At 55.3% G+C, this 24,326-nt stretch overlaps 2 protein-coding genes across 8 annotated transcripts in view; one reads left to right on the top strand and one right to left on the bottom strand.

Annotated features, from left to right (window-relative positions):
* Positions 1-18,321, top strand: ETNK2 (ethanolamine kinase 2). Of its 2 annotated transcripts, XM_081224823.1 has the most exons (8): positions 8-468; positions 2,125-2,384; positions 5,360-5,482; positions 9,899-10,041; positions 10,636-10,719; positions 13,291-13,436; positions 15,122-15,195; positions 16,829-18,321. In XM_081224823.1, the coding sequence occupies exons 1-8, from the start codon at positions 211-213 to the stop codon at positions 16,899-16,901; spliced, it is 1,161 nt and encodes a 386-aa protein (XP_081080949.1). In that variant the 5' UTR covers positions 8-210; the 3' UTR covers positions 16,902-18,321. The 2 variants fall into 2 exon arrangements, with proteins under 2 accessions (XP_081080950.1, XP_081080949.1); XM_081224824.1 differs by lacking the exon at positions 5,360-5,482 and having other exon boundaries at positions 1-468.
* Positions 18,322-21,760: 3,439 nt separating this feature from the next.
* SOX13 (SRY-box transcription factor 13) overlaps positions 21,761-24,326 on the bottom strand; it is a 44,869-nt gene continuing 42,303 nt past the window's right edge. For 4 of the 6 annotated variants that reach the window (XM_081225101.1, XM_081225099.1, XM_081225100.1 and 1 more), the window contains exon 14: positions 21,761-23,691. In XM_081225101.1, coding sequence (XP_081081227.1) covers positions 23,415-23,691 — 277 coding nt within the window. In that variant the 3' untranslated portion in view covers positions 21,761-23,414. The remainder of the gene's footprint in view (positions 23,692-24,326) is intronic. The other 2 variants (XM_081225103.1, XM_081225104.1) reach the window with 1 other exon arrangement.

The raw sequence follows: 24,326 nt of genomic DNA, 5'->3' as shown, positions 1-24,326 counted from the left end.
CCGTGATGTCACAATCGCGGCGGGCCCCGGCGTTCCCGGGTCGGCTTCGGCTTCGGGCGCCCGGCTGCGAGGCGGCGATTGAAGCGGGCCGCTGGCTCCTGAGTCATGGACTTCCCCTGGCCCCTCCTCTACCACTCCCACTCCCGCGCCGGGCCCCCCCGCGGGGGCTAGCGTCCGCGCGGCGGCTCCGAGGGGGTGGGGCTGCAGGGAATGGCTGTACCCCCTTCGGCTCCCCTGCCGTGCTCGCCCTTTTACCTGAGGAGGCAGGCGCCTTGCCCGCAGTGCTCATGGGGCATGGAGGAGAAGGCTGCGGCCGGCGCGGGCTGCCGGGAACCGCCGGGCCCCCCGAGGGCCGCCGCCGTCCCGTGCTTCGGCATATCCGTGGACCAGGACGACATCCTCCCCGGAGCCCTGCGCCTCATCCGGGAGCTGCGGCCGCATTGGAAGCCCCAGCAAGTTCGGACCAAGGTAGCAGAGCGGGCGCGGGGCAGGGGATGGGGCCCCGCCGGGGCTGGAACGGGGATGCGTGGACGTGTGTTCGTGCATCCTTCCGGGTGTCGGTCCCAGGGGTGCGCGGCTGCTGCCCAGAAGAGGGTTGAAATGGTGGTTTGCGTATGTATTTCTTTCTCCATCTATTTTGGTCCCTAAGCAAAGCTAGGCTCCCGCCTCCCTCGGCCCTCCACACACACCCCTCCTCCTGGGGCTCTCGGGCACGCGGGAGATCCACCTGCCCACTGTCAGCACGTTGTGCGTGCGGGCCCCACCCCCCTGTCGCTGTGCGCCGGTGCCCCTCGCTGCCCAGAAGCAAGTAGCCATCCGGCTCTGAAACCTGCGGAGGCAGGAACTTTTAAGGGCACCCCCCACACTCACACACCCCATAGTGGGAGCAAAGCCTCCGGGCTCCGAGCTGTTACTGCTGGTCCCAGGAGCCACCCTGAGGAATTCCAGCTAGCCCCGAGCCCTGAGCTGCGTGGAAAGCCTCACCATCGCCCCTAGCTCTGCCTCAGCTCCCCCTACACAGGGCACCTCCTCGCTCTGCTGGGCACATTGGCAGGGACACAGACGTGGGCAGAGGCTCCCCCTGAGGAGCCTCAGGCCGACTTCCCAGCAGACCTGCCTCCTCTGTAAAGAGTCTTCAGCTGTCCCATTCCCTCTGGGAGCTGCCTGTGGAGGATGCTGCCCTGAGTGGGCACCTGCAGCTTGTGCTGGAGTGGTAGGGACTCCATGCTGGTGGGCCTTCTGGGTGGGGAAAGGTGAGGTTCAGGACTATGTGTGAAGGTTGACAGACCCCTTTTGGGGGAGGGGTGAGTGGGTAACATTTTCAAAATAAAAGACAACTTTGGTGTAAAACCGTCAGGGCATCAAGCAGGCCTGAGATTAATTCCAGCACTGGCCTAATATGCTGTCTTCCAGTCCCTCCCCTCTCTGGGCCTCAGTTTCCCCACCTTTTATTACTTCGAGTGTCCCTAAGGCCCCTTGCAGCTCTTTCACTGTGCCCCATAAATTCCATGGTTCATTCCACCTTGTCGCCCTACCCAGAGAACCTGCCCAGGATCTACTGTCTCTGACTCTTCTGGCCCTAAGGAGCTCTGACCACCTGGCCCTGGGGTGGGTGCCAACCTCAGTACCCTCCTGTACCTCTGCCGCTGCATGGGGCAAGAGGGACAGCAAGGAGCCCTCTGCCTGGCAGGTGGTGAGAGGCAAGTTGGGTCAGGCTGTACCCGTCCTAGGTGACTCCCCTCCCTCTGCCACATCCTGGTCCATGGAGGTTTCTTTCAGGGCCCGATGGGAGAGTGAAAAGTGGGGGGGAGGGGTAAGTGGTGTGAAAATTCCTCCACCGCCAAATCCCATCCACTAGAGGCAGACCCAGGAGAAGCATGCCTGGGCTGAACCCAAGCTGCCATTTTTTTCTTGAACTCTCTGGTCTACCTCAAGCATTGGGAGAGGGTGGAGGGTTCGGAGCGGTGCTGAGCTCTTTAGTAAGTGAGAGGGCTAAAGGACTGGGGTTCTATGTGATTGTGCTCAGCATTCAAACGAGCACCCTGTGCTGGAGCTGGGTCACCACGGGGCAAGAGCAGAGTCCCTGCCCCACACATCCCTGCGCTGCCCTCTCCCCCATGCCAGCGCTTCACTGATGGCATTACCAACAAGCTGGTGGCCTGCTACGTGGAGGAAGACATGCAGGACTGTGTGCTGGTCCGGGTGTACGGGGAGCGGACGGAGCTGCTGGTGGACCGGGAGAATGAGGTCAGGAACTTCCAGCTGCTGCGAGCACATGGCTGTGCCCCCAAACTCTACTGCACCTTCCAGAATGGGCTGTGCTACGAGTACATGAGGGGCATGGCCCTGGGGCCAGAGCACATCCGTGAGCCCCGGCTCTTCAGGTGAGGAGGGTGCCCAGTGTATCATTCACCTCCATGATTCCACAGGCCTTGGGCTTTGAAATCGTTGGCCAGCTTCCCTGGTGGAGTGGCGTCCATGAAAGAGACTCTTAAGATCTGTGAACTCCCTGAAATGGCATGAAAAATGTGTGTGTGTTTATGTGCCTTGCTCTGCAGAAAGGAGCTATAGTTTTGTGTAGATTTTCAGTCGGGTCTGCTAAAAGGATGTGTTCTTGGGGAGGCAAGTGAGAATTTTGGTGAACATGGGACCAAAGGGGCATCTGCTTCCTGGCCCATGCCTCAGTCCTCCACCCATCCCAAGTCTGACCTGGAAACATATCGGAGCCTTGTAAGTGAAATCCCCAGAGTGCTCAGGGTTTCCTGTGCCTCCCCTCCTGCCGAGGGCTCAGGCATTCCTGGAAAATGGGCCTTATCCAGGGTGAGTGTGGTTGTACCAACCCAGAGAGATGCATCCGCACCCCAGCCTGAGCTCCTTCTGGGCTTCCTGACAAGGTAGGAGCCCAGGTTTGGGGAACCACTGAGGCTTCCTTCCAGAGGCTCACAAGGACCCATGGCCCCCAGGGAGCTGCTCCTATTAAACGCCTGGATGTGTAGGACCCAGGAACTGGACTTAACCTTTAAGCCCTGTGGATGCCACTGCTGGGGGTCTGGAAGGGGGAGAACCAAAGAAGAGCCCATATTATGCTCTCCTCTGACCATGCTGAGCAGGGATGTCAGGCAGGATCCTTCTTCCTCCCCACAATGCCACGCCCATGTGCAGGGCCCTCAGACTGTAGTGAGGCTTGAGGCAAACCGAAATTTACCCCTGACACTGGGAACAACAGCATGGGGGTCTGCTTGAGGCCCTTGGGATCTGTCCTGTCCCACCTAAGGGGAAGGGGCCTTTCAAATCTTGAAGGGAAACAGGAAAGCCCACGCAGGGAGTAGACCACGAAGCTTCTTAGCTGTCACCTGCTACCCAGCTGACCTCAAGCTAGTGCGCCTGGCCCTATTTGCAGTGAACCCCTAGCAGGCCCTCTAGGGACTTAGAAGAAGGAAATCTGAGAGCACTGCCTCTCGGGCTGGTTGAGCCTCAGGATATTCATGTGGGGTTGTATGTTGTAGCTGTAGGTGTGTGTATCTGGGGTGGGGGTGGGACATGCAGCCCTGTGCGAGGGTCTTAGGCTCCAGGTGGTAGTTCAGAATGCACCCAGCTAGAGATGTGAGGTCAGAGCGGGCCGGGGGAACTCTGTCCTGACTTCTCCCACAGTACCCCTCCCAGCTCTCCCTCAGTCTCGTGCAAAAAAGCTCAGATATTGTCAGGTCCGCACCACTCCCAGTCTCCCGCCACCTCTGGGAATCTGATGCTGACACTCAGTCTTTCATGGAAACAATTACCATTGTCGGGAAGATTGAAGATGGATTTAGGTTTGATAATAAGAAGAACTTTACATTTGGGGGAGAGCCAGAAATTGGGATAAGTATGGGAGGTAGACCCTTCCTTGATGGTTTTCCCAGGATAGACCATTATCCTTCTGGGATGAAGGTGGATCTCTGAGGGAAAGGCGGGGAGGACGAGGCCTCAGGAGCCACCTCCCCAGCTTCCCCTGAACCTCACCTCCCGACCTCCGCCTCCTGCCGAGGCTTTGCAGCATAAAAACGCTGACTGTTGAGGTTACTTTCATTGCTATTCCAGACAACAGCCCTATTGATATTCAAGGAAACACTCTGTTTAGGCTCTTTTCGGAATCTTCCTTTGGGTAGGGGAACCCCGGGTGTCAGGGGCTGCTCCTCTGCCTTGCCCAAGCCCTGGCGGGCTCCCTCCTGCCCCAGGGCCTCTCGCCTCTGAAAGCACAGCCTTCATCTCTCACCCACTCGGTCGCTGCCACGCCCCCTGCCCCCTCCACTCTTTAGGAGGTGGGAGCCTTGGGGGCTTCTGGAGGAGCCCCTAGTCTGCCCTGCTGTCCTGTTGGGCGATGGCTGTCCCTTCCAAGGACCTGGCCAGGGGAGGGGGTGTCCCTGGAACAGCTGGGTAACAAGGTTTCAGACAGCCAATGCCTTTGTTGTCTTTCCCAGTGATTATTATTCGAGCAACAGGCAGAGGCGAAGGAAGCTTGAATGCTGGAGGCTTGGCAGCTGAGTGGGGGGTGGGGCTCCAGAAGGGAGAGCAGGCAGAGGACTGGGGGAGCCCAGCTGGGACACAGGGCCTCAGACGCTGGGGTCCTTATCAAGGCCTTCCCTCTCTGCCCGGTCAGTCCTGTATCCACCCCCGCCCTCTCCCAGCAACCTTCCCCAGCTCTGCTTTCTCCTCTCCCCACCGCCCCCTCCTTCTCTCCGGGGACCTTGGATAATGTCCACAGGAGAACTTGAAAATAGAACGCTGGTTTGTTTTGCGTCCTTGGCACCCAGCCGCCAGCATCAACTCCCTGCCGCAGAGGAAGGGGCTGCCCTGGGCCAGGCTGCTTCCCTCCCCACCTTGGCCAGGCTGATAAGAGACAAGCGTTTCTTCCCTGCGTGGCATTACCACCCCCTGATTCCTTGGTGCCCTGCGTTTACCTCCCCCTGAGGGCGTGGGTCTGAGTCCAAGGGGGCGGGGCGGGGGTGGGGGGGTGGGAGGGGTCCCGCCCCCTCCCCAGGTGACCCCTCTGTCCTCAGGGGTTGCTGTAGGCACTCAACCTTGGGGTGGGGCAGGGTCACTGACGTGTGGCCAACGGCCCACTGCTTTGCCCTTTCAGTCCCTGAAGCTCCCCCGGCTCTGGTTCTGGAAGGGGAGCTGCTGAGCTGAAGGCCTTATCTCATTTTCACGCCTTCTGCTGAGACCTTGCTTCTGCAGGACCAAGAGCTCCTAAGAGATTTGTAATAGTCCTACACTTGGCCCCAGTGGACCTTGTAGGGCCATTTCTTTATGCTCAGGAGTGGCTGAGCTGGGGAGGGCCTGTCCCACACTCATACTCTACTCTTCCTGTTTTCTGCTGTAGGCTAATTGCCTTAGAAATGGCAAAGATTCACACCATCCACGCCAACAGCAGCCTGCCCAAGCCCATCCTCTGGCACAAGATGCACAATTACTTCACCCTTGTGAAGAACGAGATCAACCCCAGGTACAAAGATCTGAGAGGGTTCAAGGCTACCGCTGTCTCTGCTGCCTTAATATGACCTCCCTTCCCCAGCCCGCCCCGACAGAAGGTTTAGTGGCTTCAGTCCTGATTCCTGAGCCTCTGTCTCCAAGCAGAGTTGGGCTAATTGACGAAATCTCAGGAACTTGTTTCTGCAGTTTTATACCTATGTGCTTATTTCTCCCTCAGTTTTCTGGTTGTGGCGGGAACTAGGGTCAGCCTCTCCCCATTTCACTTGAAGGATACTGAACTCAGAGACTTAAGCTTTGCCCAGTGTCACAGGACTAGTCAGAGGCAGGGCTTCTGTTTCCACACAGGGCCCTTTCTACCTGAGCTGGCTTCTGAGCAATGAGAAGGGAGGGACCGGCCTTCTTGAAAATGGGGTGGGGCTGAGTTCAGAGTCAGTCAGAAGAACTCAGCTCATCAGCTGACAAGCCCTTGGACTTCAAGATTCCTGCTACTTGCCTGGGCACCTCGTGTCCCCACATGGCTCTGGGGCCCCGGTTCCTCACCTTGTTCAAACTGACAGCTCGCTGCTTTCTCACCGCTCTTCCCGGGGAGGGGCGCACTCTACCCATCCTGACATTGCCTTTCCCCAGGTAAGACGCAGTTCCCTGGACCTATCCTTATGCTCTCACCAGCACCCTGAGAGTCCTCTGGCCTTCAGATGCCTGACTCCCCAGCATAGCCTTGAGTGCTGAGAAAAGGATGGTGGCATGGAGAAAAGATTGAGGTCATCATCCCTGCCCCCCCAAAAAAGGCCATAGTGGGTCTCTGATCCCTCCATGATCCCCACTGGGGCTGAACATCACTCTTCTCCAAATGTTCGTGGGAGCAGGGCACAGAAGAGGTTTGGAGGAAGGGTATCGCCTCCTCCCTCTAAGATGGTAATAATTAACCATAGCGATCGTGTGTCTCTGTCACATGCATGCACACATGACTTTATCTAGATCCTCCCTCTCAGAGATTATTAAGCACCGCTTTGGGACTACTTGTCTAGGACGGCCTATGTTCAGACCTTCTATGTCAAATGGCTCTGGGACAAGGACTGCTTTCCCCCTTAGGACTAGAACAGCACATGGAGAGCAAGACCCTCTGATCATCCAGCCCACCACTTTCGTTTGACAGATGGAAAAACGGAGGCCCAGAGGAAAGATGGGACTTGCCCAAGGTTCTACCGAACCGTGGCAAATCAAGGACTAGAGTCCAGGCCTGATGCTCGGGCATGACCCTTGTTCCTGCAGCTTCTTTTGACTGTACTGTCACTGTGTAACCTCGGGGGACGTGACCTTGTTGGGAGGGGAGTGTGCCCTGAGGAAGAGCTGGCCAACTTCCTTTTCTCTTGTCTCACCTTTGACCTAAGGCAAATCAATTTGCTTAAATTGAGCCTCTTGAGGGAATGATGCCTGCCCTAAACTGTCTAACCTGCCGCAAGCAGGGCAGCGATGAGCCATCACTCGGATGGGGTGAAGCACTTGAGCTCCAGTCGTTGCCTAATAACCCTGATTTAGTCAGTCCTTCCATCTGTGTAAATAGGACCTAGCTATGCAGTGTGTGTGATGTATGCAGGGGCGGGGGCACCAGGGAAAGTCTTCTTGGCAGAGGTAGTATGGCAGAGATGAAAAGGGAAGCCTCCGGCTGGAGGAGACAGCATGAGCACAGCTTGCTTGTGGATGCTGAGTAGATGAGGGCCTGGCTGGAGCAGATCTTCAGGAGGGATTGGGGATGGGTCGTGGGAGATGGGGCTGCAGAGGTGAGTTGGAGCTAGACTGTGAGGGGCCCTCAGTGCCAGGTTAAGGAGCCCAGATTAATTTATCAGGCACTGGAGAGTCAATGTGAGGGTGTTGGAGCTAGGGGTTCATTGTAAATGACAGATTTGGGTGGGAGTTGGGGGCTTCGAGGCAGGGAGGCCAGCTGGGGGAGTCTTGTAATTCAGGGTTCCCAAATTGGAGCATGAGATTCCCCTGGGTGCTTTGTTAAGTACAGATTCCGAGCCTAACCCTGGAGATTGATTGGGAGGTCTTGCATTAGACCCTAGGGATCTGCATTTTGACTGGCTCCCCAGGTGATTCTGAGGCAGGTGATCAAGGAACCATGCTCTGAGGAACATTGCCCTAGGGAAGCTTCATGGAGGGATGGAGAATAGGGGGATGAGTCAGACCTTGTGGAAACAGATTTGATAGTCTTGGTGTTGGGTGGGACATGGAGGAACCCAGCGTGGCTGGGGAAGGTGGGGTTGATAACTGCTTAAGGGGCATGAAGAGGAGCTTCGGATGGGCTGATTGGTATGAGGGCAGAGGTGATGAGTCAGTAAGTTTGAACACTTAGCAAGTCCTTTCCCTGTGGGGAGAAGGTACTTCCTCCCGCTCCCCCGCCCAGATCCTGAAGGCCGAGTGGACACTTTCCAGGCAGCAGTCCCTTCAGGGGAACCCCCAGGCTTCCCTGAGGAGGGCCCCCAGCCCCTTCACCCCCTCCTACTCCTCTGAGGGACAGAGCTGTTCTGCCTGGGATGTGGAAGTTTCTGTGATGCAGTGATGGGTACTTTTCTGCCATCCCCACAGCCTTGCGAGAGTCGAGTGATGTCAGGGCTGAAGGTAGCAAAGCTGGTGACGTTTCAAGTGCTGGGGAGGGAAGCTGGGCTGCACAGGGAGGTAGAAGGCCTGGACTGTTCCCACAGTAACCAGCTGTGTGGCCTTGGGGTGGGTAGGGTAGGGGTCAGACAGAGGTCAGGGCCTGGGCAGCAGGCATCTTGGATGTCAAAGACATGTTTTTCAGGCTAAGACCTGGGCAAACCAAAGGAAGCCTCCTAATTCTTATCTTTGGATGGTCTCAGTCCAAGGGGGGGAAAAAGAATCTTAAAGGAAAAGGTAGCTTCTTAAGAAAAGCCCAGATTAAAATGTATCTTATGCAGACCTGTCAACACAGATAAATTCCAGTGAGGGTGAGGGGAGGCCTCCCCCATCCCACCCCTAATAGACCCCTAGACTCAGAGTGGCCTGTGCAGAGCCCCTGAGGGGCACTGAGGCCCCCTCAGTTCAGAGGCTCAGCTTGATCTTGGATCCTTGGATAGGCTGAGGACCGCTTTCCTTAGGTGAGGGAGTAGGGTGTCCAGCTGTGTGAGACGCATCTGGAGGCGGGAGGAAGTCTCTGCCCTCCCCTGCGCCTCAGATTCCCCGTGGGGTTAGACGGGAGACCTAAGATCCTCTTTAGCGTTGACCTTCTCAGAGCCTGGAGGGAGCCTGCTGCTCACCCTTTTCCAGGGGAACATGGGGATGCCTTAGTCGCTGACTACTCTTCCCTGTATTCTGGCTTCTGGGCTGGGTGAGGGGCAATGGGGCGTCCTGGGGGAGGGTCAGAGAAGACGTGTCTCATTCACATCCTCCCGCGTGTAGCCTCACTGCCCTGGACAAGAAAGCAAACAGGAGTCATGTGAATGGAGATAAAACCCTGGAAGCACCAATAGGTGGAGGGGAGGAGGCTAGGGTTTTAAGGGCTCTGCTAACTATTTGGTTTTTCAGTATACACAGAACTGTGTGCTTCCTGGGAGCAAAGTTCAGAGCCTCGGAGCACAGTGCACCCCCACCAACTTCCCCATGACCTCTGAGAACAGCATTGACTGACCTGTTCATTCATTCCTCAACATGTACTTTTAGCAGAAATGCCTGCCGTGGGCCACAGGATGGGGTGGGCTGAGGGACAGGTGGCCTTCATGCATCTTTGTTCCTACACAAGCAGGGGGCCGGGGCAGGGAAACACACCCATAGCTCAAGGGGGAAGAGGTGAGTTATTGAGCCGCAACAGAGCAAGTGCTTTTCAATTGAAAGGCCCTAGTATCCCCTTGACCTTGTAGGAGTGGGCCCAAGAAGCAATTTTTTTTGCTTTCTTCTGTAGACCTGAGTGGTCTCGCTGTGCGATGGGAAGCTAGTCTAGATGATCTCTAGTCCTTTCCAACCATGACGCCAGCCACCAGAGCAGGAGGGAGACTCACAGGAACGTCTCTCTGTCTCCTCAAGAGGGTGCCAGTGCTGCCGCCACTCCCAGGGCACTGTCTGGCTCACGGGCCCAGCCGCTCCGTGGCATGTGGGATCTTCCCGGTCTGGGGCACGAACCCGTGTCCCCTGCATCGGCAGGCGGACTCTCAACCACTGCGCCACCAGGGAAGCCCTATGCCCATGTTTTAATCAGCTTCTTAGAATAACCACAGGAAGTCAGAAGGACAAGAAAGGTTAGTGCCATTTTACAAGTGACAAAAGTGAGGGTCTGAAAGGTCAGCCATTTGTCCAAGGTCCCTCTGTAATAAGAGGTAGTGATGGGGCCAGAGCCCAGGGCTTTTGAGGCCAAGCATGTGCCTGTCTGCTATCAGCCCTCCCTCCACCGGCCACCTTTCTTGCCACTGTCCAGCCTTTCTGCAGATGTCCCTAAGGTCGAGGTGTTGGAACAGGAGCTGGCGTGGCTGAAGGAGCACCTGCCTCAGCTGGAATCCCCTGTGGTGTTTTGCCACAATGATCTGCTCTGCAAGAACATCATCTACGACAGCACCAAAGGTATAGCTTCCCTGGCCCTGGCCAGGCAGCAGCAGGGCTCAGGCTGCTTGATCAGCTGGCGTTGGGGTCTACTCCTCAGGCTGGTACTTGGACAAGCAAAGTGAGACCTTCTGGTGTAGGTCTCAAGTTAATCTGTAGGAGAGAAATGAAAAAGAAACAAATTCCTACTTAGAAAAATCTTTGCCAAGAAAGAGCTCAGAATCGTGGTTTGTGGAGCCATTCCCTTGATAACAAGGACGTCTTGGCTGCCCTGAGCCTTCCCTGTGTTCCTGATGATAGCTTCACCCCCATGGAGTACTTGCTTTTATTTTCTGGTCCTCAGCTATGCTGAGGACAGATGTCTTTAGTTGGGGAGAGTCTGAGGACCCAGCTGTGTGAGAGGGACAGCTGGAGCTGGGGAAAGGGCAGACAGACAGATGGAAAGATGGAAGGAAGCAACTTAGAAGAAAGTTGCCACTGAGAAGTTGGGTGAGGCTGGGTTGCTGCAGAGGCCAGTGAGAGTCAGTGGGTGCATTCCTGAGGTCTGTGAAATCTTGACCAAGCCCTATATCCAGATCTGGGGCCAACCCTCACTGCCTTTCCTCTACCTCACAGGTCATGTACGGTTCATTGACTATGAATATGCCGGCTATAACTACCAAGCTTTTGACATTGGCAACCATTTCAATGAGTTTGCAGGTGAGAGGGGCATTACTCTTTGGCCCGTATCCTCCTTGTGATGGAGGGCCAGGTCCAGGGGAAGTGTTGGAGGGGGTTCTGTGCATGGGGAATGGAGGCTGGACAGCCCTGTCCTCAAGATATCACAGCTTGAGGGAGGGGCCAGGCACAGCCTGCCTTGAGAAAGCTCCAGGTCTCATGGGCAGGGGTGGGGTGGGGGGCGGTGCAGGGCAGACCCACATACACAGAGCAAGCCCCTGCTAGCCTATATGGCACTTTGGTACAAATTAGGAAAATGTGCCCTCTGTAGGATCCCTGAGGACATTCAGCTTGGCATGTGAATTCTAAAGAGACCCCTTCCTTCCTCTGGGCAGACACAGCCCACGCCAGCTGGCCCAGCTCAGCTTGATGTCAGCCTCCACTCACCCCCTGTCCAAGCTCCTTTATGCCCAGTCAACCCGTGCAGTCATAAATAGGGGCCCTGCAGGCAGATAAGGGGCAGAACAAGCTGCAAGTAGCTATTTGCCTGGTGACCTGATGAGATTAATCATGGTGGAACTAGTTAAAAGTGTGTACTTTGCAACTTGACTCCCCTACTTCACATCCTGGCTTTATTGCTTACTAGCTGCATGACACTTGGGGCAGGTTACTCACCTTCTCTGTGCCTCTGTAAAATGGAGATGATAATAGTGCCTACTTCACAGTATTGATATGCAGTACACACACCAGTGTGGCACATACTAAGCTCCATGTTGGTATTTGCTGCTGATGTCAGGCAGGGTAGCTTTTCTGCCTCCGAGGGAGGCTGGAGCGGCCATGGAAGAGGTTGGATTTGGGGTGTGTCCTGAAAGAGGTTGGATTTGGAGTGTGTCCTGGTGTAGGCCGTCCTTCCATAAAGGTAGGTGTGTACAATAGAATCATTTGTGTAAAGGAAGCAGGGCAGGTTTTTCCAGCTCGAGGGTTTAATTGTTAAACAATTCGATGGGGCTAAAGAGGCAACTGGTGGATGGAGGTGGACACTGGGGCTGGAGGGACATCCCCAGGCTAGCAGTGCGGGGTGCTCAGCGTGATGTGGCTAGTCCCTATGGCTTAGGATAGGTGAGGCACGCCCAGGCCAACTGTAGAGCTGGCACCTGGGCCAGCCTGAGGCACTCCCCAGGCCAATACAGGCCAATCCTGCCCCTTCTGGAACCCCAGGTGACCAGGGCTGTCAAGCACTGCTTGTACCTGAAGGTATGACTCCCCAGGGTGGCCACCAGCTAGCTGCATCTAGGCACCCAAGGGACAGATGGGGCTTCAGCTGGGCAGAGCAGCTGAGCTGTGGGGTGTGGCCTGGAGCAGAGGCTGGCACCCGCACGGCACGGGGCCTGTGACTGCTCAGCTGACAGACCCACTGGCCTTTCCAAAAGGGATAATTTTTAAGCATTTTAAGTCCTTCTCACCCAGCGCTTGGAGCAAAGTCCAGCTGGAATTTCTCCAAGGGGGCAGATTGCATCCTGCTTCCAAGTTGAGAATGAAGGAGGAGGAACCTAGCGTGGGGGAAGGAGGAGGGCAGTAGAGGAGAGAGGCATCTCCTGTGTTCTCAGGAGCAGGGTGACCCAGTGCTGGGAGCTAAGAACCAGCCTCTAACTGGCTGTGTGACCTTGAACAGCTTTCTTCTACCTGGGCCTTAGTGTCTACATCTGTGCCAGGACCTTCTTCCCCAGCCATACTCTTGGGGGCCCAGAAGACTGAGTGTGTTTCTCCAGGGTTATAAGGGAAGCTTGGGAAAGATAGGAAGAAAAGAAGAGGGAGGAAGAGACCAGACAAGGTGGCCCAGTCCTGGTCCTGTCTTTAATAAACTGTTTCTTTCTGTACCAGCTCTGAATCTAGGCTCTCTGCCATCATGCCCAAGACGTGGCTGGTGCGTACTGGGCTGGCAGTTTGAGGACTCAAGGAAGGGTGGGACTAGAAGGAGTCCAGGCCATTTAGCTTAGGGGTTCCAAGCCTGGCTGTGTTTCCGAATCATCTGGAGAGTTGGACATGGGTGGGTGCCTGGCAATCTGTATTTTCGCGAAGCACTCCAGGCGATGTTTTTAGGTTAACCAGCTCAACACTGGTTCAGGAAGCCGTATTTGAGGTGCATTACGTCCAGCCCTTGCTTTACAAATGAGATTTTGGCCAGTGAAAGGAAAGGGCTTGCCCGAAGTTAACTGGAGGTTAGCATCAGATCTAAGACAACTAGGCTCCTGATTCAGGGCTTTGACCCAGCGCCTCCAGTGTGCCGTGGTTTTGTGAAGGGCTCAGGGATACAGTGGTGCTGTCTTAGGGGGTCCCCATCACTTCCAGGACTGTGCCTTGCCCCTCAACGAGTCTGCCTCTCTCTGTGCTTTCCTCCAGCTCAGCCCACTGAAAGCACTGCCCCCAGCTGGGATGGGGGTCGACCCTCCACACATTAGAGTTTGGTGGTCAAAGAAGCTGCATTCTTTGCACAGCCCCACAGGACACTGGAGATGGAGGTTTTGAGGGGATCAGGGAACACCTACTGAGCTGGAGGAGACCCCCAGGTGGGCCCGTCTCCCAGCAACTTCTGTGCGGCTGCCTCCCCATCAGGTGTGAATGAGGTCGATTACTGCTGGTACCCAGCGCGGGAGACCCAGCTGCAGTGGCTGCGCTACTACCTGCAGGCACAGAAGGGGATGGCTGTGACCCCCAGGGAGGTGGAGAGGCTCTATGTGCAAGTCAACAAGTTTGCCCTGGTGAGTGCTTGTGACTGGAAGGGGTGGGGGAAGGAGAGCTGGGAGGAGGGACTCAGGGCCCACCCCCAGCTCCTACCTTCTCACAGCCTTGTGGTGGAGGAGGAAGCAGAGCCCAGGGTCAGGGGTGAGGTCCTGGGGGAGTCCCATCATATGCTCCTGAACCCCAGCCTAGAGGGGGGTTCTGGGAAGAGCCATCTTGGGCATCCTCTTAATACTGACACCCTATTCCCTGCTTTCCTCCCATTCCATCAAGTCCAGGTTCTCTCCTTCCTAGAGAACTACTTCCAAGAAAGAGCCCAGCTTCCTATTTTAGCAATTCTCTCATTTGGACAAGTTCTTTCTAGTGTCTAACCTTAGCCTTTCATGCCACAGTTAAATATATCCCTTAAGTTTTGTGGGGTTTTTTTTTTTGTCTTTGGAGAAGATAGAGAATGTCAGTTCTAATCCTCCTTGTTGACTGTCTCCACTGACTCACTCAGAACTCTATGTAAGCCTTTCCCATCAGGCTCTTTCTTCTCAAATTACCGAGCTGTCCGTTCTCGATTTTGAGTGCTCATTATCCAAGGTACGTGGTTCATGCCAGGTCTCCACTGGAATGCACCAAGGGGATTGCTAACTAGTCTTACTAATGTCAGCAAGAAGACAAGTCAGCTGCCCTGAATTTCACAATATATCAGAGAACTTAAATAAAATCTTTAATTACCTGTATTTTAAATTGCCTATTCTATTTTCCTCATTGGTGTAAAACTGATTCTTATCAGGTTCTTCCTTTTTTAAAAAAAATTTATTGAAGTATAGTTGATTTACAATGTTATGTTAATTTCTGCTGTACAACCAAGTGATTCTTTTTCAGGTTCTTCCTCTTAACTGTTCCACCTATGCCTTCATCTTGCTAAATTTTTAGTAACCACTCCCATTTGCTAATTGATCTCTGCCCCTTTTAAGTCGTGAAAAGGGAATCAAATGGGGGGAGGTACTATAGAGCCGACTCTAGAGTGAGCAGGACTTGGGGTGAGGCAGGAGAGCCACAGAAGTGGGGGCCCTGGCCTGGGGTCGCTGGAGCAGCAGGAACCACGGCACTCTAGTTTCTTGAGCCTAGGGTGGCCTGGGCCCCGGGGGGGTTCTGGGGAGGCAGTTGAACCCTTGGTCAGCAGCCCGGCTCATGTCTACACTCACTGTCTAACCTCACCCACCTTGTGATAGAAGAGAGGGTAAGGGGTGAAAGAAGTCACTTTAGAGGTCTTCCAGCGACTGGACCTCTGATGCCCATGTGGCCAGGGCACTGCAGATGGGGTGCCACCCCCTCCACTGGCAACCAGGCCTGAGCTCTGCCTTAGGGATTTCTCTTGTCCTGGATACCTTGGGCTTGAAGATTCTCCTGGGTAGGGGAGCGGCCAGGGCTGGAGTTCAGGTCTGCCTTAGGCTGGGGAACAAGCTGAAAGTCTGCTTAAGCCTGAGGGCAGTAGAACCTATTCTGCTTGCCTTTTTTCTAGGAGTGGAGTCCCCAAATACCATCCAGTGACTTGACCTCTGGAATATCCCCCACCTGTGCTGGGGAGACCCCACTGTGTCTCTGCCAGTGTCTTAGTTCTGTGTCTTCTACAGTGCCTGTGTCCCTCCAGCTATGGGGGTCCATGACAGGTTTGGGGGGCTCACTACACTGATCTTCTCTGATGTGTTTTCAGGCGTCTCACTTCTTCTGGGCACTCTGGGCCCTCATCCAGAGCCAGTTCTCCACCATCGACTTTAATTTCCTCAGGTGAGTGCAGGGAGCAAGTTGAAAGTCAGTGGGGGTGGGGGGCATGGAGGAAAGCAAGAGCCTTGAGCCCAGTACGTGGGGGTAAAGGACACCCCAAACAGAATGTCCAGGTCCATTCCTCTTCTCTGCTCACCATCCCCATTCCAGCCAGCCCAGACGAGGCGGGTCGCTGCTCCAGGGATGCTTGGGGAAGCACGTGTGCCCAGAATCCCTCTCTGGAAGTGGTCGGAAGCCCTTGCGCCCTGCCTCCTGGTTCCTCTTTCCCTATAATAGCCTGCCGTCTGCGTCACTGCCCGGCTCTTCTGCCGGTGCTCTTCCCCACAGAGCCCGGTGCTGAAGGGAATGGCTGGAAATTAGTCTGAAAGACCCTGAGTCCAAACCTCGTTTTGTAGCAGAGGGACCAGAGTTCCAGAGGGGTGGATGACTGGCTGAGGTCCCTTGGTGGTTTAGCTGACTATGCTGCTTCCCTGCATGGGGTATCAGACCCAACTGCTCCTTTAGTGGCCCCTAGTGATATACTAGGGGCTGTATCGAGACTGTACTTGAGTATTGACTACTTAGGCGGCCCTGTCGTGCGAGATACACATGTCGCTAAAACCAGGAATCATTTTGTCTTCCATTCTGGTCCAGTCTCTTTGTCTTTGTCCTGCCCACCCACCCTCAGCTGAAAAGGAATCACTATGCTGGCTTTAAAGTGTTCACAAAAATTAGAGAAATGCAAGTCCAACCCACAATCGCATCTGCCTCACCCCCATTAGGATGGCTACTTTTGAATAAACAAAATAACAAGCGTTGGTGAGGAGGTGGAGAAATGGGAACCCTTGCGCACTGCTGTTGGGAATGTGAAATGGTGTAACTTCTGTGGGAAACAATACGGTGCTTCCTCAAAGAGTTAACATAGAATGACTGTATCATCCAGCAATCTCACTGCTGGGTATATACCCAAAAGAATTGAAAGCAGGGTCTCAAGTTGGTTGTGCAATGGAATTTGCACAACCATATTCATAGTAGCATTATTCACAGTAGCCAAGAGGTGGAGGCAACCCAAGTGTTCATTGATGGGTGAATGGATAAACAAAATGTGGTCTATACACACAAGGGAATGTTATTCCTTTGAAAAGGAAGGAAATTATGTCACATGCTACAACACGGATGAACCTTAAGGACATTGCACTGAGTGAAATAAGCCAGTCACAAAAAGACAAATACTATATGATCCCACTTAGATAAGGTAACTAAAGTAGTCAAATCCATAGAAACAGAAAGTAGGATAATGGGTGCTGGGGGCTGGGCAGTTGCTGTGTGGGGGAGATAAGAGTCCAGTTGTACAGAATGAAAACGTCCTGGAGATCTGTTGCTCAACAAGGTGAACGTACTGACCACACTGAGCTGTAAAGACTCAACAAACAAACCGATATGTTTGGGGAGGGGTTGCTCCAGTCTAATCTAAGAAGAAAAATAAAATTATAGTTGAAGTGAAAACAAAATAAAACAAAAAACCCCAGCCTGGGCTAGGGTCCATTTGCCCAGACCTAGATGGGCTGAGCTGGTGAGACTCATGGTGTGAGTGCCCCCAGCAGGGCTCACCTGGCTACCCTTCTCACCCCCATTTCCCTTCCCTGTCTTCTGGCAGGTATGCAGTGATCCGATTCAACCAGTATTTCAAGGTGAAGCCTCAAGTGTCGGCCTTGGAGATGCCAAAGTGACCAGCGTTCCCATCCCTCCCCTCCCATCTGCCTGGCCAGACCTGTTCTCCAGGGCTCCATTCTGCTCTGGGGTCTTCACCTTTGGACAAGGTGGGCGAGGGGACAGGTGGGTGTCCCAGGAGAAGGCTCTGCCCCTGTCGCCAGCCCCCAGTGATGCTTCTGGTGACCATTCTTGTTTGGAGGGGCTGATAGGCCCCAGCTCTGGGGGTCCTCTTCACCTTGCCAGACTGGGTGGGGGGGAGTGCCTGCAGCCAGCCAGGGCTCAGACCACAACCACCCTGGAAAGGCCGGCATTTCCAGCCCCGGGCCATCCTGGCATCTGGGCTGCCTTAGGTGTGTCTTTGACCTTCCTGGCTTGGGGAAGGGGGAAGGTGGGAGGGCTCCTTTCTACCTCCAGGGCCCTGAGCCTCCAACCTATCTACCCCTGCATGCCCCATGTGGGAGGTGCTGAGCCCAAACCAGCATCCTGCCAACTCTGACAGATGGATGTACATATCTTGGGGGGGTGGGGCCTAGAATTGGGTTTGATGGCTCCCCCAGCAGCCGCCTCATCTGAGATTACTCCCTTTCTCCAAACCATATCCAATCAAATAACCCCTTCCCAAACCTCAGCCTGAGGACATGTGCTCTCCTCCAGTGCCCTTTCTGCTCCAGGCTTGTGTTCTGTACCTCTGCCGCCTGCTGGGAGGGAAGGCAAGGGAATGGGCCACCAAAGCCTGGCTCTGCTTCATGCTGTGGCTTGGCCAGAGGGGACAGAGCCAGGAGTGGGGTGGCTGGACAATAGCCAGCAGCCTCTTGCCTTGTTCCCTCCCTTGCCCTCCAGGCCCTCACTTCCAAGGAACAGTCTCTCCATGTCCACCTTCTGAAGTTGACCCACGGTCTCCACACTGGGGAATGACTAGTGAGAGTCTAAGGGCAGGGGCCAGGGACCGCCGGGGCTTGCCCAGCCTGCAGGAGCCTGGGTGGGGTCGGTCGTGAAGGTGCTGAAGGAGCTGTTGCCTCGACTCTCAATGGCCTCCACCTCCTTTCTGCCCTCACAGCCTCTCAGGCCTTTCTGGCTCTGGCCTATAAAATTATTCATTTGTAGGGCTTCCCTGGTGGCGCAGTGGTTGAGAGTCCGCCTGCCGATGCAGGGGACACGGGTTCGTGCCCCGGTCCGGGAAGATCCCACATGCCGCGGAGCGGCTGGGCCCGTGAGCCATGGCTGCCGAGCCTCCGTGTCCGGAGCCTGTGCTCCGCAACGGGAGAGGCCACAACAGTGAGAGGCCCACATACCGAAAAAAAAAAAAAAAAAAAATTATTCATTTGTAAATCATCATGGTTTTCTGCATTAAAACGGCCATTTATGGACCACTCTGTGTCTGAGTGCCACTGGTAGGATTTGACTCAGATGGTGTGACTAGTTCTCCTGCGGTGGTGGGGGGGGGGTGGCAGGGTGCTCCAGTCCCCCCTCTCTGGGGTCCCTTTGGGCTGCACACTTTGCACCACACCCTCCATCTATCTGGCTCACAAGGCCTGGGGTCCTGATTTGGGGTAGACCTGGGCAGAGCTGGTGGTCTCACAGCTCCTCTGCTTCTGACCATCTTGCTAGAATGTGTTGACCCTGAGAGGGCACAGCTTCGACGGAACTAGACGGTGGATTCCAAGAACTTGGCCTATCCAGGTGATGGACCAGTAAGACTCCAAATGGAAGTGCTCAGGACTTCTTCCTTGGTCCTCTGGCCCCAAGCGGTTAAGGGAGTCGAGCGGGAGGTTGCTGTGCCTGGGAGCAGGCAAGGGTGATTTCTGGACCCAATATGTCACTTTCTCAGAAAGCCAGAGGGAGGGAGAACGGAGGCTCAGAGGTGAGTGGGGCACCCTCCCAGCTTCCCAGGCTGCACTCCCAGGGCCCCCAGAAGGCGCCTGTTACCCTTAGTGGTAGCAACCGCAACAGCAGCAGCTGCCTTCCAGGTGGACTCTGCCTGTTTGGCTTTTGCCTGCAGAAGTACCAGGGTGCCATGGCAACCACTGGAGCTGAGCTGGCACTGGCAGTTGGGGCCTTGTTCAAGGTCATGGTGATCCAGGGTGGCCAGGCCCCTGATGGGTAGCAGTATCACATCTAGGAAGGGTGCTAGTGGAGGACATGGGTGAAAGATCTGCCCCGGCATAGGGAGGGTGCCAGGGCTGGGCAGGTGGGGCCTCTGAAGGTCATTGTGGGGTCACGTGGTCATGGGCACCACCTTCCTGAGGACTGTATGGCAGTGCCCACCCTCCTTGTTCCTCTCAGATTCACCTCTGGAGCTGAGGGCAGAAAACCACTGTGAAGGCAGCTTCGTTTCCAGCCTCCTGGGGCCTTAATGTCACAGCACTGAGATGGTGGTACAGCGGTGAGCAGGGAATGGCGGGGACAGGGCCCCCCAGGTATCATCTTGGGCCCCTATGGCCCGGCCACCACCAGCACCAAAGGCATTAACCTGCAGGCACCATCCCACTACCGCCTTTGAGAAAGTATCCTCATTCCTCCAGTTCTCCAGGGGAGTGGGCAGGTGGGGGCAGGGGTGGGGGCAGGGGAGTTTAGGCACACCCCTCCCGCACAAAGCCTGGAGGCCCACCGTCTCGCCTTTCACTGCCACCCCGCACTAACCAGCCCCCCTGCCCACCGGGCTCAGCACCAGGCCTTGGAGACTCCGAGGGTGGCCTTGGCTCCACTCCCTCAGGCCACTTCTTGACACTTAGCAGGCTCTCCGGGCAAAGCACTCCTGGACTCTTCATCTCTGCTGGGCTCTTACCCCTAACCTCCGGAGAGGCACAGAGAGGGCAGAGAACAAGCTCGTGCCCCACCCTTCCCAGTAATGGTAATGTCCAGGACGCTCTGTTCCTGGCCTTTTAACCCATCTGACCCCATCCCACCTCTCCGGGGCCCAGGGGGGTGGGGCTCCAGGGCACCAACCACAGGTTCCCGGGCAGAGCTTTTCCCACCCTAGGAGGGTGCAGGGCACGTGACTCTCTCTCAGCAGCTGGAAGCGGAGGACAGGACAAGGGTTGCTGGAGGGAGTAGGGGGTGGGCAGTAGTGGCCTCAGGCTCTCCTGAGGCCACAGAGGACCTGGGAATAGGGAAGTGAGGGGAACTCAGGACTGGCAGGAGGTGAGGGCGAGCCTGGCCAGGAGTGTCCTGACCAGACCGCCCAGATTTGGTTTGGAACATAGTGAGAGGGGGTGGTGGGGACTGGAGGGTGGCGGAGATGGACAGGGAAGTTGAAATGAGCAACTCTCCCCTGTGGCCACTAGGGGGCAGGCGCCACAGTCAGCCAAGCTCCTCTTCCCAAAGAGCATCTTCATCTTTTCCTCAAGGAGCCCAAGAGGCTGGGCTCTGCTGCTTGCCACTGCCCTGCCGGTGACCTGGGGTGGGGAGGGCAAAGAGAAGGAGACTCAAAGCTCTGGGAGGCTGGGCTGGGAGAAACCAGCAAAGGCTAGCAGCCAGGATCCTCCCTAGATCAGAAGATCAGGACCCCAATTCTTGGGGGTGTCTTTGCTCCCAAGTTTGTGGCCCGGGAGTCAACCATACCTACCTTCTCTCACCACTACCCTCTCCAATTTAAAAATCCATTTCCAGCATTCAAGAGCCTCTGCTTGAATCCTTCTGTGTTGGGAAGCTCACTACCGCTTTTGACCATCTTTGTCAAAAAGTTTATGTTAAGCCAAAAATGTTGACCCTTGCGACTTTCATCAAAAGGCCAAGTGCTAGTGCTACCTCATGAGCTACATCAAATATCTATGTGTTGCCCACCTGACAGCTTTGAAGAAAGCAATCTTGTCCTTTCTGCCCTACCCTAGTCTCCTCTTTTCTGGACTCAACATCCCTGGCCCTCTCAACCATTCCTTGAAGGACGTGTCCATCCACTAGGCTCCCTCCAGTCCTCTGTACAGGATGCCTGCCTCTGGGCCCCTCCAGTGTGAGAATCGCCTTTTCTATTGAGGGGCCTGGGACTGGCATGACACACCTGAGGCCAGGACTGTGTGGTGTACACTGGCCCATCACCTTGCTTGTTGTTAACACATGCTTCTGTTAATCCAACCCAAGTCCAACTCTTTGACACGGTACTGTTCAGCTTTGTTGCCCCTACTCCATATTGATGGGGTTAATTTTTCAGCTACAAGAGCTGGTCTTTTTATCAACTCTTGTTACATTTCGAGTTTCGGTCACCCAGCTCTTTTAGGTCTACGGGACTGTTATTTCTCTTAGTGGGACACGTAGGTCTTTGAAATCTCATTTCAAAGTGTAAGGTCACAGAGCCCTGAAGTACGTAAGTAGAGACCCTGCTTCATTAATCAGTATCCTGGGGGGCTTATAAGTGGGCTTGTGGTGCCCATGTGAGCCCTTTTCTGGAATGAGGGTCCACAGCTTTCATTAGATTTTCAAAGGGCTCCTTCTCCAAAAGAAGATAAGAGCCATGGCTAAGGCATAACCTCCTTGTTTTCAGATGAGGACAATGAGGCCCAAAGGGGAGACTTGACACACACACACACACCCCCGCCCAACACACACACACACAAGGCCATGTGGCTAGTTCTGGAGAGAACCTGAGCTTCCCGACTCTTATTACAGTGCTCTTAACCACTGCCTCCTTTCTTAGGACCTGGGTGGGCGCTTTGTGGTGAGGTCTGCTCACCTCCTTGAAGCAGGGGCAGGGTCTTACTCGATCGTGGGCTCTGGGGGTGGCGTCTGGCCTGGGCCTCCCTTGCCTAGGATGTTTCCTCCCTGGCTCCATGCCTGAAGTTCCATGGAGCTGCCACCGGGGGCAGTGGTGCCCGGGCTGCTGGCACATTTAGGAATTCTGGACTTGGGCCAGCCTCACCACCCCATCCCGTCCCGTCCCGTCCCGTCCCAGCAAAGGCCAGATTCTGAAATGGTCTGTCTTTATTATGTCAACAGAAAACAAAAAAATTCCCCCAAGTGTAAATAGGAGAAATGTGCTGGTTAAGTTACTAATCATTATCTTATTATTAACAAAATAAAGCACTATCTATGTTTACAGTCATAAAAAAAAGAAACAGCCTGGAGAGAAGTTGGGTTCGGGGAAGTAGAAGGGGAGAAGATGGGGGAACGGACACAGACTCCACATCTGTCCCTGTAGGATTTGGGGTTCCCTTCCCACCTTGCCCCAGGGCTGTTCTGGATCTTTGGAGTCAGGTGCCAACGGGATTTGATTTTCCTAGGGAAAGACCTTGTGAAAGGGATCCGGAGCTGAGGCAAATTACGGGTATAGAGTGGGGGAGGGAAGAGGAGCGGGCAGGTGTAGGGGCAGAGCTGGGTGGGAGAGGATGAAGCCTTCCAAGGACAGGGTGGGGGTGGGGAGCTCCCATCCCCTACTCAGGACAGAGGAGTGGAGACCAGCTGCACAAGAGCCCCCTCTCCAGGGCTTCTGTCACTTACAGAAGGGGGCACCATCAGTCCTCCTGACCCCACTCCTGGCACTCAGGTTGGGACCAGGGGCTGGGGCACCATGACAGAGCCCCTTGGAGGCTGAGCACATTCCCATGCTGCTGGGAGCTAAAAATGGCTCCATGGGAACTGACATGCAGAGTCAGGGAGGGAGTGAAGGGGCAGGCAGGGGAGGTCAGGATGGCTGGGGAGCCCAGGGCAGACCAGGGGCTTACAGAGACCCAGCAGGCGTTAAAGGGGCAAGGGCAGACACGGAGGAAGGGAGAGACACAAAAAAAGGCCCTGCAGAGAAACAAGGACAGAGAAATGCACCAAGGACACACAGAACCTGAGACACCCAGACTGACAAAGAGGTAGCAATTTGGGGACAAAGAGAAGCACAGAAAGAGCCCCCCGGAGAAGCAAGAATGGCATCAAGAGACACACCCACAGGAACTCAGCGACAGTGCCTGGCACTCAATAAATACCTTGTGCAATGAAAGAACAGATGAAAACATGTGCACGTGCGCACATGGGTACACATACACACACACACACACACACACACACACCAGCCAGAGGCACGAAAGGCTTGGCAAAAGATAGAGACATGGAGGAGAGCCAGACCTCTTTGCACAAAGTACAAAGCGATCCTCATGGTAGAGGAGCGATCTGGGGTACTGTGGTGGGGCGGTGCGTGTTGGTCCCATGGTGGCTGGTCCAGCCAGGACAAGAATGGAAACAAAGCATGTGGCCCTAGGGGAACAGGTCTGTAGCTGCCATACCCCTGGGATGGGCAGACCTGCAGGAGGGGAGGGTCATACAGTGTCCCCTGGCCACGAGCCCCAAGGGCCACCACGGAGCTCAGCCAGCCCAGCCCATCACCACCACGCAGGACCCACTCAGGCCATCATCAGCTCCTCAGGTGTGCCCACAGGTGTGGTGGGGAGGGGGCATCTCCCATCGTGAATGTATCTACAAGTGCACAGCTGTGCCCATCTCCCAGGCATGCCCAAGTCCAAGTACCAACGTAGTCCAGGTGGGGTTGCTGTGCCTGCTGGCGTGGGGCCTGGTCGTCCCCAGGGAGGAGGGCCAGGCCCACGTAGCTGGGATCAGTCTGTGAGTACCACCAGCTCCCCGTCGCTCTTCTCCTCGGCCTCTGAGTCCTCATCCTCGCTGTACCGGTACATCTCGCCATCAGCCACCGAGTGCCTGTCCTCTGTGCCCTCGCCCTCCTCCCTGAGGCTGCAGGTATTGACGATGACAGGCATGTTTGGGTCCAGGCTGCGGGGCACATAGTGCTCCACCAGGGGCTGGGCCAGGGGCACGCCTGCCACCCGAGGGTACAGGACATCTGAGGGGCTCATCTGCACCTGGCTGGCCTGCGGGCTGCGGGCCAGAAGAAAGGCATGGTTACAGATGCACCCGCACTTCACCCCCGACCCTGCTCTCCTCCGGTCCTCCGCGGGGCGTGCCCTCCAAGCTCCCACCCTTTTGGCTCCAAGACACATACACCCTGCTCCCTGGCTGCTTTCTGATGGCAAATTCACTGTCAGCTACAAACCCCCACACACATGCAGCCCCCGGGCCACGGGTCCAGACATTCCCAGAGGATCGTGTGTAAATCCAGTTTGGGGAAATTGTATATTTCATATGCCCCAGGGAGCTTCCTATTTAAAGAAATCCACTAGCATGCTTGTTTTGGTCAACTCCGGAATCCTCTGTATGATTATTAGTACCTTGATTTTTAGTACCCCTGAATTTTTATTGAGTTTGTCAAGGGGACCCACAGATACATTTCTCCAGATACCCACTAGTCCCCAGTCAGTCACAAATCTATATCTTGAGCCACCAGGGACTCGCCATAGTCACAGTCACCACTACAGTCACACACACATAATGCCCACACAAATGTATGCACACACATGCGTGCACACACACAGCTCCCCTGGAATCCCACACTAAGGCCACACGCTATCCCCTGCCACTCACAAGAGCTGCGCACACACACACACACACACACA

This window comes from Mesoplodon bidens (assembly GCF_964165515.1).
Source record: "Mesoplodon bidens genome assembly, chromosome: 2".
In the NCBI taxonomy this organism is placed as follows: domain Eukaryota; kingdom Metazoa; phylum Chordata; class Mammalia; order Artiodactyla; family Ziphiidae; genus Mesoplodon; species Mesoplodon bidens.
This window is presented reverse-complemented; position numbering and strand designations above follow the sequence as displayed.

Excerpts from the sequence above, each read along its gene's own strand:
- ETNK2 (XM_081224823.1), top strand. The coding sequence starts at position 211 with ATGGCTGTACCCCCTTCGGCTCCCCTGCCGTGCTCGCCCTTTTACCTG. Across the intron at positions 5,483-9,898 it reads AAGAACGAGATCAACCCCAG|CCTTTCTGCAGATGTCCCTA; the intron begins GTACAAAGATCT and ends GCCACTGTCCAG. Across the intron at positions 10,720-13,290 it reads CCATTTCAATGAGTTTGCAG|GTGTGAATGAGGTCGATTAC; the intron begins GTGAGAGGGGCA and ends CCTCCCCATCAG.